At 35.6% G+C, this 18485-nt stretch overlaps 1 protein-coding gene across 1 annotated transcript in view; it reads left to right on the plus strand.

The window, feature by feature from the left end:
- ADAMTS19 (ADAM metallopeptidase with thrombospondin type 1 motif 19) overlaps window positions 1–18485 on the plus strand; it is a 250726-nt gene that overhangs the window by 143955 nt on the left and 88286 nt on the right. Inside the window, exons 11-13 of the mRNA XM_028103681.2 lie at window positions 5811–5912; window positions 11314–11444; window positions 12358–12530. Of these exons, the coding sequence (XP_027959482.1) occupies window positions 5811–5912; window positions 11314–11444; window positions 12358–12530 (406 nt within the window). The remainder of the gene's footprint in view (window positions 1–5810; window positions 5913–11313; window positions 11445–12357; window positions 12531–18485) is intronic.

The raw sequence follows: 18485 nt of genomic DNA on the forward strand, positions 1-18485 counted from the left end.
ACATTCGTTATATGCTTTTATGTGTATCAGGAATCAGTTTTTTTCTCTCATGGTAAAGAGTATTCCACTGGTAGATAACCTATTTTCTTTATTAACTCACCCCTTAGTAGATATTTGGGATGTTACCTATTATGAGTAAGGCTACTCTGATCATTTGTGAATGAATATTTGTGTAGACATGTTTTGTTCTGCAATATGAGTACATTAACACATTATATATTAATACATTAATTTCTTACAAACTGTGGCCTGGGGACTGGCTCCCTGCTTTTGTAAATAAAGTTTTACTAGAACACAGTCACCGCCATTTGTTCATATGTTCTCTTTGGCCACCTTCAAGCTACAGTGACAGTGTTGAATAGTTGCAACAGAGACCATATGGCCACAGCCTAAAATATATACTCTTTGGCACTTTACAGAGTAAGTTTGCTGACCCTGTTGCAGGTACTCTGAATTCTGTTATATTCCTCTAAAGAGTATCTCCTCTCCGCACTCATCCACCACCCCTACCCCTCCCCAGAGAATTAAGTGTTAGATTCAAACTGGAAACTTTGTCTTACCCACCATGGACAACAGTTCATATCTTCAGTCCACTTTTTCCTTATCTGGCCTATACGGAGTGTGTTCTCTGGATGTGTGGGTCAGGTGCAAGCTGATGACAGGCTTCTCTCTCTTCCTTTTGAGATTGGCCAGTCAGTTTTTGACAGCTTTCACCACAGCAGTTTCTGTCTTCATGAGTCTAAAAAGATGGCATATTTCTCACTGTTGCTTTAGCCATTTAGTGTCATGCCATGACCACAGCTCATAGTCAGGTCAAAGCTACAAAGTTGGTAAACGCAACCTGTGCCAATCCCTTCAGCTCCCCTAAAAAGTTCACCTACCTCTGTTCATTCTCCAGAACCAGCAGGTGGTTGTTTTTTGTATTCTGCCCACAAATGATTGTTGTGATCTACAAGATGGTTGGCCTTAAGGAACTGACTCCACCATTGTGAAAGGGGAATCTTTTTATTTTTTCTCTCTCTTTCATACTAGGGATTTCTGCATCATTTTTCTTTGAAATATTTCAAAGAATTCCTTTTTACTTTACATTCTTTTTCTTTTCTTTGGAGCTTCATTAACTAGGTCCTGAAAATCTTCCTTTCTCTACATTTCTTCTCACTCCTGACTCTCTTTTACACTTTTGGTGTGTTCTGTTCAGGAGTCCTTTGCAGCTTGCTGCCTCATTTTTTGTCTGGGCTTGGACTGCATTTTTCCCCATGTCTACTACTCAACTTCTGCCACTAAAGGTCTTGAAATATTTGGAGTAGAGGATGGAAAAGAGAAAAAACATCAAGCTTATTTGACTGCCAGGGGCCAAATCTTCTCTGTTAAAGGATAAAGTTTTTGAGATGTAAATGAGCTACATTTCCAGTATTTTTTCCCACTATGAGGAAGTTTTATAACATTGGCTAAAATCCAATTATTGTTGCTTTCCATATTCAACATTTATTTAGACTTATCCTCATTTTTATCAGTCTCTTTGCTCATTGTTGTTTTTCAGTCCTTTCCTATGAGATCATATTCCTTCTTGAAATACATCAGTTAGAAGTTCCTTTTTGAGCAGATTGGTTGGTGGTACTCAGTTTTTGTTTCCTTGAAAGACTCTTTATTTAACTGTCAGTCCTTAATAAAATTTTAGCTGAGTTCAGGAGTTTATGTTGACAGTTATTTTTTTCCTCTTGCCAGTTTGAATACACCATGTACTCACTTGCTGATGTGGGTGCCAAGATGCTATCTTTGCCATTTTCCTAATTTTAAAAGAAAACTTTCAACATTTCACTCTTTTTCATGCTGTTTGTTGTAGAGTTTCATATGTGTCCAGTAATTGTGAAGACATTTCTTTCAGTGGCTAGTTTGCTACGATTTTTTTTTAATGAATAGATATTGAATTGCATTATGTACTTTGTACCATAGATACAGAAATCATAGATTTTAAAGTTATTGATGCACTTGATTATATTCATCAAATCTCTGATATTATAGTAACCTTGTGTTCTGAAGAAAAACCCAACTTGGCCATGGCATTGCATTTTTTTAATGCTTTACTGTTAAAACTTGCTTAGCATATTTAAATCTAGATTAATAAATAAGGTAGATTACTGTTTTCATTTTCTTTTGAAATCCTTGTCTAGTTTGGATATTGTAAGTGTGTTTAAACGTGTTCCTTCCTTTTCTCTTCTCCAGAGAGCTCACGTAAAATGAGAATCTAAGTTTGTGAAAGACTGTTAGTTTTTGGACCAGATGTATCCTTTGTGGGAAGATATTTAACAATCACTTTTAGCTATTTTATTGTTACAGAATAGTTCTGCTTCTCTTTTTCTTCTTCAGTCCATTTTAGTAAGTTTTTAGTAAGTTTTTTAAAATATCTTTTCATTTCCTGTAAGTTGTCAAGTTTATTGGCAGAAAGTTGTCCATATCTTTTTATTTGTTTAAATTTGACATTATCTGTAGTTGTACCTTCATTTTATTCCTAATAGTAGGGTGTGGTTTTTTTTGCCTTCTCTTTTTTCTTTATTAATTTTCAATTTTATTAGTATTTACAAAGAACTATATTCCTGCTTTTTACTATTCCTTTAGAGTCTTTGTTTTCTGTGTTTTAAAATACCCTTCTCCCCCTTTTTCTTTTCTTCTACCCTTAAAAGTACTATGATGATCTGTGATGGAAATGAATGTTTTTAATAATATTATCCCATACTGAATTACATTTGCAACCAAATGTTAACTTATTGAAATTGTATTTTGGAAGGTAATATAAGTGGTAGAACAAGGAGTTACATGTACAAGATTTAATTGTCACTTCTGTATGTATGCACCTAAGATTTTTTTTATTTTTCTAATTTAAAAAAATTTTTTAAAGATTTTATTTATTTATTTGACAGGGAGAGACACAGCGGGAGAGGGAACACAAGCGGGGGGAGTGGGAGAGGGAGAAGCAGGCTTCCCACTGAGCAGGGAGCCCAACATAGGGCTGGATCTCAAGACCCCTGGGATCATGATTTGAGCCAAAGGCAGATACTTAACTGACCGAGCCACCCAGGCATCCCAAGATTTTTTTATTTTGACATAAATTTCAGAACATCTTAATGTAATTATTTGCTATAAAGAAAGATATGAGTATAGGTTATCTTTGAAGATAAAATTTATGATTTTTATACATGGACAATTAATCTTCCACTTAAATTAGTTCATTTAAACTATATGGTATTTTTACGTAAACATTTTAAAAAGCCTACTTGAGATAAACATCCAAATTCCTGTTATATGCTTTTAATGGTCTTTTCTTATTATGGAAGAATTTTAGAAAATAATATTGCATTATTATTTATTACTTTTCTAGGAAAAGCTGAGGTGTGCATTTCTGTCCTGGATTCCTATGCAAAGCATTTGAAGTTTTAAAGTTCTTTTCTTAATTGATACATTAAGTGCTTTTAGCAATTCAGTTGCAAAAAATATTTGACTCTAGCCTAACATATACAGAGTGGGGAGCCTGAGGCAGGGATGGATCTCAGGACGATGAGATCATGACCTAAGCCAAAATCAGGAGTTGCACTCTTAACCGACTGAGCCACCCAGGTGTCCCTTGCCCCTTAATAGTATCCTTGTAATATCTTAAGAAGGGCTTGATATTAGCTCTCATATCCACATCTGAGATATTCTACTTCTCAAGGTGAAAACAGTCCATACCATTTCTTCAACGTTTTCTTGTGTTACTTTTGACAGTTTAGTTTGAAATCCTGGATCTGAGTTATTTTTAAGAATGAGGCTGTAATTTACTTCCCATAAGATCCCTGGACCTGCAGAACATAAAGGGTAAAGAGATCTCCTCTCTGAGAGATTTATTCTACATGATTGTGCTTATCTTGAAAAGCTGCCAAGTTTGCTTTTATGCTCCCAGTGCCTCAAGTGGGAATCAATTAGAGTACCTGCTGTTTTGAATAGCAGATAATAGTGGAAGGTCAGAATTTAGACCACCAACAGTGTTCAGTAAGCCAGTATTATTATAAAACTACAGTATACAAGATTTGCTTTTTTGTTCAATATGCATTTGTTAACTAATGAGCTTGGCAAAAATAACTCATGTAATAATACAACTAAAATTTATTGAATACACATAAAGCAAACTTGTTCTTTGTGGGCAAATTTAGCATTTGATCCCATGATTAAATGACATCCTTAACAGAAAGGTATTAAGAGGAAAAATACATTTAGAAACTATGATTCTTAGGTTAGAGATCCATTAATTCAAATATAAATGTGTGCACAAAAGTACATGATAATCTATCTGTTTATTTGAAAGAGTCTAAAATATTGCAGAGAAGCAATTTGATTTAGACATTGACATTCTTTTAAATAAATCCCTGGATGAAATTTTGGTAAATGTTATACATACATAAACAAAGCGTATAAGTTAAATTAAATCATCTCCTAAATATGATGCGATATATTTGGATGAAGTATTTTGAAGCGGAAAAGCTATCACAGCAGATAAAATAAGGGGAATAGAATATATCCCACTCTTGCCATACATTATATAATTTTTAAGAGAAATTGTATTTTTAAAGAAGGAAAGAATAGGAAAATATTATTTGGGGCCTTGTGACAAATTCATTATTAGAATTGTAACTAACATGCTTAAGACAGTCACTTAAATATCTTTCCCAAAGTATTGAATAAATTTGGGTCATAAGCTAATTTTTACTTTGCGGCAATTTTTCATCTATTTTGCCTATACCATCAAGTAAACCCCCTAAAATAGCCTTTTTATCTTCTCAACCTACTGGTCAACTGCTAAGTGGCTTCTTTTTTCCCTCCAAATATGGAGTCCCTCGCCCTTCGTGGTATTCAAGACTTGTTTTCTCAATCTTGAAAATCTTGTTTACTTTAAAATCTTGTTTGAGACTGTGCCTTCCACATTGCCATGACTTATTCTCTTTATTGATCTGTCTTCTTCCACCTTCTCCATTATCTGGATAGGTAACACAGTCATCTTCACTCTGCATTACCCTAATCACCTTTAAATGTCCCTCGCGGATTTCCTGTTTCTATGAAATGTGAATGTGTCCTGTGTGCCTCATTCTGTCTCTGGGACGGCAGCCACTGGAGCTGGGGCTTAGGTCTCTGACAGTCTTCCTTCCTGCCTGTTTTCAGAGTTCTCTTCTCTCACAGTTACTATGTCTGGGCTGCCTTATCCCAGGATCTTTGCAATTCCCTCTAACTTTGCCCTGGTAAAAAGTGCATTGTATCCTGGAGACCTAGAACTCATTCAGACTGAGGTAAAAATGACTGATAACAGAGTCTGTATTGTGTCAAGGGCCAAAGCCATTTGGTGAAATAATGAAATACTAACCATGGCCTTTCACTGTAAAGCAGAGCGTAAGTGAGGACAGGCTTTAGGACGCCGGGCACTAAATTCATACCACAAACACATCACTTTTATTCTTCCAGCCTGGTTCATGGAATAGTACAAATAATGGTTTTTAGCCTACACTGTTCTGTTGTAGCTACTTAATCTTGAGAAATCACATGTGTCTTATTTAAGAAATGTACAGATATTTAAATATACTAAACAGATTTTCTGTTTTTAATGTATCAATATTCTCATCACTATACCTCATGCTATTTCAATGATAAGTTTATATGAAAAGTACCTAAAGCATATTTTTCTTCAAACAATTTCTGTTGTTCTATCAAAATAGCTTTCTCAAAAATTATTGACTTCACCTCAAAAATATGATGCCTCTCCTTACTAGTTATTATGGCCTTGTTTTCAGCATGTTATTTGCACAGGGTTATGGTGCAAGGTAGAGGGTGAGAAAGAATGCAGAACGAAGCTAGATCCACCAATGGATGGAACTGATTGTGACGCTGGTAAGGTAAGTCATTTGAGTCGTCTGAAGTTAATTAAGAACATGGAATGAAACTCAAGAAACTCACACTTTCTTCTGCCAGTTATATATGTATCCATCTTAATACTAGTGGAATACCTTCAGTAAATACATAAAAAATTTTCAGTATTTCACGTATTTTCAATTTTAACTTTTATATTTTACCAAATCTATGCTTCTCTTGTTAACATAAATGCAGTTTTTTTATTATTGTTGATTATGAGAACATTGAAAGATATGTGTATCACTTTAACCAAAAAAATGAATTTATTTTTAGTATTTAAGTTAAACAGAGGTAAATAATCACAAATAATAGCATAAAGTCAAACTTGAGCTAATGAATCCTTTCAGTTATAAAACATTGTCTCAGAAAAGCCACTGAGTATAATTTTTCCTTGTCATTTCAAACATCATAAATAAAATATTCTAATTGACATTTTGAAGATTAGTAAATATTTGGCTGTCTGAGTTGTTTAATATGTTTCATAAAGTTACAGAAATATTTATTAATACACATTTCCATATCACAGTAATTGCTGTGGAAAAATTAATTTTCTTTTGATTTTCATATCAAAATCATTGCTGTTGAAAAATAATTTTCTTTTGAAGAAAATGAAGGAGGTAGATCCCATCTAAATATATAGCGATAGTTAAACTTACTCAAAAGATAACAGTTCAATAGCTTACATTATTTTCTAATTTTTATTCTGTAAAGAGAAAGCGGAATGGTTCATCACTTTACTTATTATAGATATAAGATCAGAAACCTTGCCTCTGAAGAACATACATGTTGGTTACATTTAAAAAGAAACAACTTAAAGCTTACTTGGAGTGAATTACTTAATGAAAACAATGAAGTTATATAGAATGCTAGCTTAAAAACACATTGTTTTTAAAAATGAACATTATGGAAATTCAGCCTTTCCACTGCTAGAATTTTGTGCAAAGGAAATGCACGTCTTTCACAAAGATAGACGTGTGTGCCTGTAAATACACACACACACACACAAATACTTAGGTAAGGATGCAATTTGCAATGATGAGCATGAGAAACAATGAAAATATTCATGACGTAGAGAATGGTTACAATGTAGCTGTTAAAAGAATGAGGTAGATATATACATACAAACTGAAAAGATCTTAAAAGACATGATGGTTAATATGTAGGCATGTCAGAAAAATTAATACTTTGATACCCTTTGATATTTACCAAAAAACCGGTTATGAATACACACATACATTGTATATATTACTAAACTCCTAGAAAATGGATCGAAAATATAAACTCCAAACTGTAATTAGTAGTTAGCTCTTGAGAGAGAAGTGGGGTTGATGGCTGAAAACAAGGGTAGCTGAGGGTAAATAAAATTATTTTCCCAGACACTTTTGGGTTGTTTGACATAATCGTGTCATCATTTATTACTTCTATGATTTCTCTAATTAAAAAAGAAAAAAATGTACCAACTGTTTAAGTACAAAATATCTTTAAGACTAGAAATGTTTTATCACTAGATACAATCAATAGAAAAATGTTTTCTGGAAAGGGAATTTCTGTGAATTATCAGCCAGTTGTTTACAGACAGGGCCAGATGTTTTTCTGTGAGTTTATATGGAGAGTCAGAATCTGGGTTGGTTTTTTTTTTTTTTTTTTAATTATACACAAAAGTACAATAATGTGTGCATATTGGGCAAGCCTCACAGTATTAGGTTGAGTAATTTATTGCTGGAATCATAAAACTCTGCCCCAGCTATAATTTTTATCTTTCCTGAAACATGAAAACCCTAATAAACAAAGATAACCAGCTATTCAGCCGTATTTCTTCAAACATCACACAACCCATTCATCTTAGCTCTTGTTTAGCAATATAAAATCCCTTCATTTTTATAAACCCATGTCCTCACTATTTTTCTGCTATTATTTTTTTCATCTGATATTTATGAGAATGATTTGCATTCTTGAAGGTCTCTAAAATAAACTTAATTCTTTTAGCCATCAAAATTGTAATTGCTCATCAAAAGTAAAATGCTTTTATTTCCCTCTAATTGTGCTAATAATATTCTTTTAGCAGTTCTGTAATGCTTTGTGTATTGAAATAACTAATGGACTTCTCAGTTCCTCAGACCATGTGGGCTTCTTCAAATACCCATCTGTTCCTGCTGTTCTAGGGGCCATTATGAAAATAGTTTCCAACACTTCGCTGAGGAGTGCTGTAGTGCTAAAATATTTGATTGCTTTCAACCTCACACAAAACACTGCTAGCCTGGTACACTGCAAACCAAGAGGCAAAACTGGGAATTTTTTTTACAATTTGTTACAAGATTGTGTAATTTTGTAATTTTTGATAGTGTAGAGTGATGTTAATCTAGCTATATGACTAGGTCATCTAAGAGTATATAATTAAGTCTGAGAAGGTGCCTACAGAATTTTATGATTCAAAATAATTGTAAAGATAGGGATTCATCTATACTTTCTACATAGCCTTTTCCAAATTAAAAGCAGCCTTTTTCTTTCTTCTCTTCTTTTTATAATTCTATCACCTATGTTTACATCTACATTTAACAGATGCTAAAGAGTTGGTAAATGATGTAGTAAAAACCAAATCTGTGTTTTTTCACTGACAAAACCTGCTAGAAATTGGGGGAGGGGAAAGAAAAGTTAAATACAAATTTAGTAACATTTTAGCCTGTTTTGAAGAATTCTACGTAATATATTTTAGTTATTTACTTCCCTAAATTGAGATTCTTGAAATTTACCATCATGATTCTTTATTGAAAATATAACGACTGTAATATCCTTACACTCACACTTACTCTCACACGTAGAGAGTTTGTTGCCTTTTGTTCTCCTCTCATCCAACAATGTATGCACAAGATTTGTTTAGACAATGATGTTCCCTTTGTCATCTTCACAGACCTCTTCCAATCTGATGTTTTCATGAACTCCCCAGACATGTCCACATAGAAACTTGACAGAATGGAAATACAGTCAATTTTTTAGATCATGTACTGTCCCAGAAATAACCTATACTTTATATTTCCTTAGCATTTTCATAAATCAGACTGAATTAGTAGGTATGACAAATTTTGTCTTTTTTAAACCAGGTGTAATATCATTTTTGGGGGGCTCAAAAATAAAAATGAAGCACAATATGCTGCCAGAAAATATATGAAAAGCATCATTAGGGTCATTTTATACATAAACCAAATGGAATATATTATATAATAATTTAGACAAAAACCAAATGGAACAAAACTGTATCATAATTTGAACAAAACATTTAACACTTCCCTCAATGTTGAAGTACAACACCACCTGGAAGACACAAAGGCAGGTTCTCCCTGGTTTCATCCAGAGATCTGGTTCTCTGCAAGGTGATGAACTTTAAATACTATACTATGCTTTCTTTAAATTTCACTGATTTGTGTATGCAAATTTGGCTTGTAGATCTGTCTCTATTTCTCTTCATCTGCCCCATGTGGTCTGGTTTAAATGATGTGCAAGCCCAGATGCTGGTCTTTTACAGCATATTTTTAGTCTGTTCTGAATGCTAGCCCAGCCTTTCAACACCATCTTGCTGCTAAATGAGCAAAGAGTTATGATATGCATGATGGGAAACATAAACACCCTTCAAGTAGGCCAGAATGATTTGACCAACTGAAGTTTGACAGTTTTCATGTTGGATTTTTTTTCCATGAATGGCATTAGATTGTTAATCCTTAACGCCAGTAAATTGTTTAAGAGGACATGGTTTCCCTCCTTCTGCAATTTTCAGACTGAATCTTCACACAAAATCTCAATTTAATGACAATCTTCATACAAAATCTCAATGTACTGTGCTATCAATACACTGAGCTTTTGGGATTTTTTTTTCCAAGCATAGATTTAAAAGTTCTTGAAATCTAAAAGAGGTTGAATTTAAAATCTGACATTATTGGAAAAAAAATCTGCAGGAACTAATTATTTTATTGCCTAGAAAAGCGTTATCTGGGCTCACACAAACCTATATAGCGTAGTTTTCTAAATTCTCTCCTCTAAAAACAGCATTTAAAAACCTAATCTCAAAATAAATTATAAAGAAATATAGATCAGTTAAGATCAGAATGAATAGAATTTTGGTTAGACTTCTAGAAACTTATTAATGACATTAATATAATAGTACATACAATTTGTCATCATTATTAATTATTGTTAACTTTTATTAAGTTTAGTACGGGCGATGCATTGTGCTTAGTGCTTCATTCTACTCCTGCAAAGTCCATTAGGTAAATATGATTATCATTCACATTTTGAAATGGGAAACGTGAAGATTAGAGTGTTTCTGTAATTTCTGCAAAATCCCTTATAAATCATGTTGCTATTAAGTGCAGAAAATTGTTTAGATCTGGAAGGATCAGCTTGCTCAACTCTATCTACAGTCATTAATCTGAATTTTGCTAATATTTACTTATTATTCTCAACATGATTTTGTTCAGTTAATTTTACTTTTAACATGTTTGCCATGACCGTGATATATCTGATTTTTCAGAAATAAGGAGAAATTATTATAATTTACCTTCCAAGTCTTGGCACCCATTCTTTGGTGGCCCCAGAAATGGCCTCTTCAGCTGCCTTTGTTTAAAGTGGATGAAAATATAAATATAAACAAGAGAATGAGTATATTCCTTTCTCTTCTTTCATGGTTATCTTTCTCAGTTAATCAATACAAAATAAGCTGCAGAATAACTGGACATGACAGAATTTCATAGAATCCATTTGCTTAAGTCTTTCAAGTAAACGGCTTTCAAAAGAAAACTTGCTGTAATGTTAACATTTATATTTGATGGGAACTCTTTCAGAAAAAAGAAAGAAGGCATAAAGGAAGGTGCTAAAAATAAATTATCCTTTTTTTTTTAATTACAAGGAAAGAAGACCACCAATATTTCAAATCACAGTTGCTAGGTTTGCTAAAATGTCTGCTTCACTCCAGTTATGGAAGAACATTTAGGTTTTATTTTCCATTCTGATGTATGACTCAGTGCTTTTGTCATTTGTCCCTTTTAAACTGTTATGTTTCTTAGACTGTATTAGTTTTCCTTTGTGGCTGTGCCACCCCAACTTCCCTCTTTACCCGATTTCTGTCCTACGTACTGAATTCTCAGGGCTGTCCTGCAAATACAGGTGCGCTGTTTTCGTAACAAGACCGTATGATCTGACAGGAGAACGGGGAGAACGGACCATTATATCACTATGACAAGAAGCAAGTGCCAGCTTATGTTTGGTCTTTTTCAATTTGTATGTGTGGGGCTCTAGGAGGCATGATTTAATCGCAATCCCAGTGACTCTGTAGGCCAGTGAATGATTTTCCGTTGTGCCCTGATTTGTTCACCTAAGACATAACTTTTGGAATAGTGGTGTAAGGCTGGAGAATGTACCAGCAGGACCTCAGCACCTGGACATGTGGCCGGAGAGTGGAGCGAGTGGAGCCCCTGTAGCCGAACCTGCGGTTCTGGGATCAGCAGTCGGGAGCGCAAATGTCCTGGGTAAACGCCAAAGTTCCTGGATTGGGGGAGGGCATTTTTTTCCTCAATTTCCAAAGGCAAAGGTTTTACTGATAAACAGTGTTGGAAAGCAGAAGAAGCCCCTCAAACCCCACTCCATGTTGGGAAACAGAAAAATCCCTCAAATTCTTTAAATGATAAAAAAATCTCCCAAGAAGAAAGTAAGACCATCGCTTCTAAGGACAAAGAATTAAATGTTGCATGGGGTGGTTTCTTGAGTAAATCAAAGAAACTGGTGTGTTTAAATGAGCAGGGAGACATGCATTAGGAAAAGTAAGTCCAGAATGAAGGGAACTGCAAGAAGGCAGGAAGGTGATGGGACTTCAGGAAGGGAGGGAAGGAGAGCAAAATCAACGTCAATATAAGTGAGGAGTGTTGAAAAATGAAGATGTGCTAAGCACGTGTGCAGATAGGGAGCATTTCAGGGTCCGCTTGCTCAACCCCATGCTTCCTAGAGTGATCCCAGGGAGGCACATGAGAAAATCATTTCAGCTTTATGCTTTTCCTCTTGGTGTGGGCTCAGTGGCCCAATTCCTTCATAAGCAATTTTAAAGAAAGGATATAAAAACACCAAACGCCTTCACAGGAATCACGGGCTTTCTATTTTGCCCCCAGCCTCTGCCCTTTACTCTTCCATTTCCATGGCAGGTTGGCTTTTATTTCTCATGTGTTTTAGAAGTTAAATTGATTGAGAATAGGAAAAATATATATATATATGATTTTTAATAACCATATGGATTTCCTTCCATTAGCAATCATTTAACGTATCCACATTTTCAAAAGTAGATTTAATATAAAGGATTATACCTTATTAATTCAATGCCTTTTAATTTTTTTAAATGAATAGTTAACATTAAAATAAGATAAAATTGATTATTTGTACTATCTCTTCTAGGCTAGGTTCTGAAGCAAGGGATTGTAATGGTCCCAGAAAACAGTACAGAATATGTGAGAATCCACCTTGTCCTGCAGGTTTGCCTGGATTCAGAGACTGGCAATGTCAGGCCTATAGTGTTAGAACTTCATACCCAAAGCATGTTCTTCAGTGGCAAGCTGTCATGGACGAAGGTATGACAACCCACATCACCACCGTCTTAAGTAGACTTCTAGATTTGCAAAATGTTTTAAAGTAGTAGTCAGTATTATATAATAGATGATACAGATTATATTCTAAATATTTCAGAGCTCTCTTTTTTTGAACCCTAATGACCTATAATAATCACAAGCACTGACTCCAAGTATATTTTTTTAAAATGCAGAGTATATTATTACACACCAGTTAGATGAACTATAATTAAAAAGAAAAAAGTGACAACAGGAAATGCTGGTGAGGATGAGGAGAAACTTGATCTCATACATCACGGATTGGAATATAAATGGTACAGCCACTCTGAAAAATAGCTTGGTAGTTTCTTAAATAACTCAATATGCACTTTTCATACAATTTAGAAAACATACTCCTGGGCATTTTTCCCAATGAAGTGAAAATTTATAACCATAAAAAATCATATGCATGAATGTTTATAGCAGCTTTATTTTCAATAGCCAAAAAGTGGAAACAACCAAAAAAGTTCTGAGTACCTGAATGGTCAGACACACTGAGATACATCCATACCCTGGGATACTATGCAGCAATAAAAGGAACAAACTATTGAAATGTGTAGCAACTTGGTGAATTTCAGAGTTTTATGCTGAGTGAAAAGAACCAATCTCAAAACACCAAATATTCTGTGCTTCCATTTATATAACTTATTCCATTTATATAAGTTATATATAATATATTCTATGGTTCCATATATATATGACAAAACTGTGGAGATGGAAAACACAATAAAGGTTGCCAGAAGTCAAGGATGGTGCTGGGGAAAGGATGGATGGGTGTTCTTATAAAGGGGTAGCATAAGGTAGAACTTTGTGCTGATAAAACTCTTGAATATATTGATTGTGCTGGTGATTGTAAAATCTACACATGTGATAAAATGGCCCAGAAGTATACACTGTACCGATGTCCATTTCCTGGGTTTGCTATTGTACTGTAGTTACCAAAGTGTAACCACTGGGGCAAACTGGGAATAAGGTATATGAGATCTCTGTACTATTTTTGCAACTTCCTGTAAATCTTTAGTTATTTCAGAATAAGAATGTTAAGTAAATTATATGCTACCTTATTACTTAAGAATTAGTTAGGGGGCCATCTGGGCGGCTCAGTCGGTTAAGCATCTGACTCTTAGTTTTGGCTCAAGTCATAGTCCAGGATCAGGCTCCACGCTCAGCAGGGAGTCTGCTTGAGATTCTCTCTGCCTCTCTCTCTCTCTGTCCCTCCAGCTTGTGCTCTCTCTCTAGTAAATAAATAAATCTTTTTTGAAAAAAAGAATTACTTAGAAATAATAACTTCTTAAGATAGTTCCTGCCCATGGTCAGTCAGTGAGCTATGGGTTTGAGCTACAGTTACCAAACATGGTGGTAAATTTTCTGATTTACCTGACCATCGTGCCCCTAGTCTCTCCTGTCCTGATTTGGACTTAGTCAATTTGTACTGTGCTTTTCCTTTATTTCAATAATACACCTGTCAACAGCCTAAATTCCATTGTTGATCAATTTCAGTGCACCTGACAGAAACCTTCTCTTCATGTAGGCTTCTGAACATAGAAGCACTAATGGCAACAGCCAGATAACAAGGCAGATTACTCCATTATAGATATGGTAGTGTTACGTGTTTGATAGTGAGAGGGTGAGGAGGTAATCTGTTCCTTTCTCTTACCTCATGTCTCTTCTAGAACCTTGTTCCCTGTCACTCTGCACTCCAGATCTTGGCCTTGTTTTACTGCCTCAAACATGCCCTGTTTTCTTCCCCATGATGGCCTCCAAACATACTGTTTCCTCAGCTGAGAGGAAATGATAAGCACAATCTTTTGTTCACACTGTCCTCTTAATAAATGGTACTTCCCTCTTTCCAGATGCTTAGACAAGATCTTGGAGTCATTTTTTTTCTTTTCTTTTACTATACATTCAGAATATCAGTAAGGTCACACTAGCCTTATCTTTTTTAATTCCAGTGTAGTTAAGATACAGTGTTATGTTAGTTTCAGGTGTACAATACAGTGATTAAGCATTTCCATATATTACTCAGTGATCATCAAGCCAAGTGTACTCTTAATTCCCTCCACCTATTTCCCCCCACCCCCTACCCACCTCCCCTCTGGTAATCATCAGTTTGTTCTCTAGAGTTAAGAGTCCGTTTTTTGGTTTGTCTCTTTTTTTCTTTGTTAATTTGTTTTGTTTCTTAAATTCCATACTTGAGTGAAATTGTATAGAATTTGTCTTTTTGTGACTTATTTCACTTAGCATTGTACTCTCTAGATCCATCCATGTTGGTAGAGATGGCAAGATTTCGCTCTTTTTTATGGACATGAACCTTATCTCTGAAGTGCATCCAGAGTCTGATCATTTCCTAACATCGCCAGAACTGCTACCCTGGCCCAAGCCACCTTCTCTTCCCCAGTGATTGCAATAAGCCCTCTAACTGGTCTTTATGCCTGTGTTCTCCTTCAGTCTCAACAGCCAGAGTGATAACATTTAAATTGTCAGTCATGTCCTGTTATTCTTCCATTCAAAAGCCTCTGGTACCTTCCCATTTCGCTCGAAGTCCATATTCATTCCTTCTAAGGGAAGGACTTAAGGAGCTCTGCTACCTGGCTTCTTCTTACCTTCAGACTTCATCTCCACTGTTCCCCGTCATCCTTCCACCCACACTGGCTCCCTTGCTCTTCCTAGAATAAGTCCTAGTGTATCTGGAAGCTCTTGCTTTCCTTGCTGTAACATTGTCTCCAGATATCAGTAGGCTTCAGTCTCTCACCACCTTCAGGTCTTTTGTTAAATAGTAACACAGTGCCTTTCCTTTCCCTGCTTCATTCTTTTTTCACAGAATTCATCGCCATCCACCATAATACTTTCACTTTCGTTTATTATATGCCCCCCATAATTGTTGGAAGAGCAGGGATTATCCTATTTTTGCACTGCTGTATGTGTGGCATTGTAAACAGTACCTGAACAGAGTAGGCACTTAATAAACTAGGTTGAATGAATGATGTGCCTTACAGGAATTTTCTACTGATCTGTCCTGGCCCCTCTTCTCACTAAACATTCTCCTTGGGATAATATTACTTTATTCACTAGGTTTTATTTATCATCTATATGCTAAAGGAACACAGATATTTCTCTCCAACCCAGATCTCTCCATCCCAAGCCCCTTCATTGCGTACCCATCTGTTGCATGGACATCTCTACTCAACATCTCATTCTTTCTAACTCAACATGCCCCTTTCCTTTCTCTCTCAATCCTACCATCTGCCTCTCTCACGGTGCTCTCTCACACAGAATGGCATCATGATCAACCTCATTCCCACTTAGCCAGAGTCATTGTTCGTCAGTCTCCCCCCATCTGTAATCAAGTAGCAAGCCCTATTTATCCAAAGCTTTCTCCTGTCAGCATGTTCACTCATGATTGCACTCTCTCGAACCTGGATTCTCAAACAGCTTCCTCCCCTCTCTCTGACCACAGTCTTCTCCAAACCCTGCTCCTCATTCCAGCCAGACTTGCCTTTTAAAGGCTGGATCTGTCAGCCACTGTGCCAAGTAATACCCTTCCATGAGACCCACTGCTCTCAGGACCAATCTCAGCGTCACTGCCTGGTGTTTAAGGTTGTTTGGGTGGCCTGCCCCTTTAGCTTCTCTCACCTCTTCTCCATCATTCCCTTCTGTGTTCTCCAGCACATCCAGACCAACTTCCATTCCATCCCTCATACACATCATGCTCTCTTAGATCTGGACCTGTAAACATGCTAGTTTCTTGGCATAATACCTTTTATTTCTCAAGCTTTGTTCTCTCTCTCTCTCCCCTCCCCCACCCCACCCCCACCATTTATTTACCTGAAAAGTGCCTGTTGATTTTTTTTGGACTCAATTTATGTCAAGTCCTCTAGGAAAAAGGAGTCCCCCTGATCCTCCAAATTGGGTATGTGCTCCTTCCAAGCACCTCACAAGCACCCTAATATAGCAGATTTTAATGTTTCTGTATTCTCTCTATTACCTGTGTTTAGGGGACAGACTGACAGATATTAAGCTATTAAGCTTCTGATAAATATTTATTGTGTATATTTGTTGCATAAATTTTTGTTGTAGAAATGATGACTGCTCAAACAAGGAAAATTATCATCTGATCCTCTGAGGATTTATCTTATCTCTGCCTCTAACTAGCTGCGCAGTTTAATAATATTAAAGTCATTTGAAACCTGTTCATTCAGAAGTGAAATAAGAGAAAGGAAACAGGTTCCTTCCAAATTAAAAAAAAAAAACAACAGGATTGTAGGGGAGCTGATTTAAAATATTAAAGCAATTGGAAATTACAATTTTAAAAGCCCTCACCTCTTATAAAGTGATGTCTATCATCAGAATGGTCCATAATAAATATTTCTATAATTAGTAGGCTACCTTTTTTCTAATTTTACAACACATATCCATCAAACACATCAGTCCATATGTTAAATAAAATACACAGCAGTAGTCTTCATGTGTTACATGGCACTATGGGAGAAACTGAATATATGATTCTTTTAAAAATCCCAAGTCTTCATAGCATATGACACCTTAAACTGCAAGGGGCTATTTCTGTTATTCTTATGTAATACATGAATCTATGGCTAGGAAAATTAAATACAGGATATCAGTGCTGTAGTGAACAGTTATTTTTAGAGGAAAAAAAGATGCATGGCTTTAACATTCAGGTATTTTACATACACTGTGTTGAGATTTGGCTGAAATCCATGTTTAATGCATATCTTGGAAAGGGTTGGTCTCTTAAATCAAGACAAAGCCTGCCTGCCAAGTAAGTACTGGCACGTTACATGGATCACTCTAATGTCACAATCTCAAGGGTATACTCCAGGAAGGAAGATTGGGATCAAATATTTATGTCATCTGTAAAGCACAGTGAATTGACAATATGTTGTAAAAGGAGAAATAGATTTTTATCTGAATTCTTGCTTGGAATGTGAATGGAATTTTCTAGATGAGCTCCTTTCCACATTATTCATATATCTGGTTTGCTCCTCTCTTCATGAAAACTCCAGAAAGAATTATATATATAATTCTTTATTCTATACACACACACACACACACACACACACACACACACACACACACATATGTATAAAATATCACTTTTAAAGTGTTGCAATTATAACAGCTGTTTTTAAGTCCAAAGATATGACATAGTAGGCAGTCATTGAATAAACATAACCTACTTTGAGGTGTGAGAGCATACTGAAATGCTTTATTGCAGCTTATAATGGCATCTTAAAGGAAAATTTCAAAACCATGCACATTGAAGGCCATGTTCCAACTCCCCAGAATTGTTCAGAGCAGTATTCAGAAGCCACATGTGAAAACTGCTTGAAATGTTCAATTCTGAAAGCTCATTTAACTGTCTGTCTTCTTTTTGCAAAGTGATACCCTGTTCCATGCCTCTGGCTGTTATTTGGTATTTATAGACTCCCATCAGCTTACGTGGAACTTTACTGAAGACATAAGCGAAGATCAGTGTCAAAGACTGTAAACTATTTTCCATTCTATTTATATGAGCTTAATAAACAGTAAAGGGCCTGACTGGTATCAAGCCAACAGAGTAGTAATGTAGCATGGAAATTGCTCTGAAGTTTCAGATTTGGATAATTCTCCTACTGGTGTTACCAAATACTACAGTTCTTCTGTAGGATGCTTAGAAATAGAAACAGCCCTTTAAAAATATTTTGCCACTCTTGACTGAGCCTGATAGGCAAGTGTTTTTAACTCTGCCCATCCTACCTATTGCTTAATGAAGCACTGAAGAAGACTGCCAGCCATTCAAAAACTCTTTACCCAGAAAGGTGTTCCTCCCCCTAGATATCATATATACTGGCATGCTTTCCAAGGAAGCAATGGAGGGAGTTAAGTCCTAGATAGCCCTTCAGCTATTGTGCGTTCCAG

Source organism: Eumetopias jubatus, unplaced genomic scaffold, assembly GCF_037043125.1.
Source record: "Eumetopias jubatus isolate StellerSeaLion01/CBP00866 unplaced genomic scaffold, mEumJub1_p1.0 scaffold_5, whole genome shotgun sequence".
NCBI classification, from domain to species: Eukaryota; Metazoa; Chordata; class Mammalia; order Carnivora; family Otariidae; genus Eumetopias; species Eumetopias jubatus.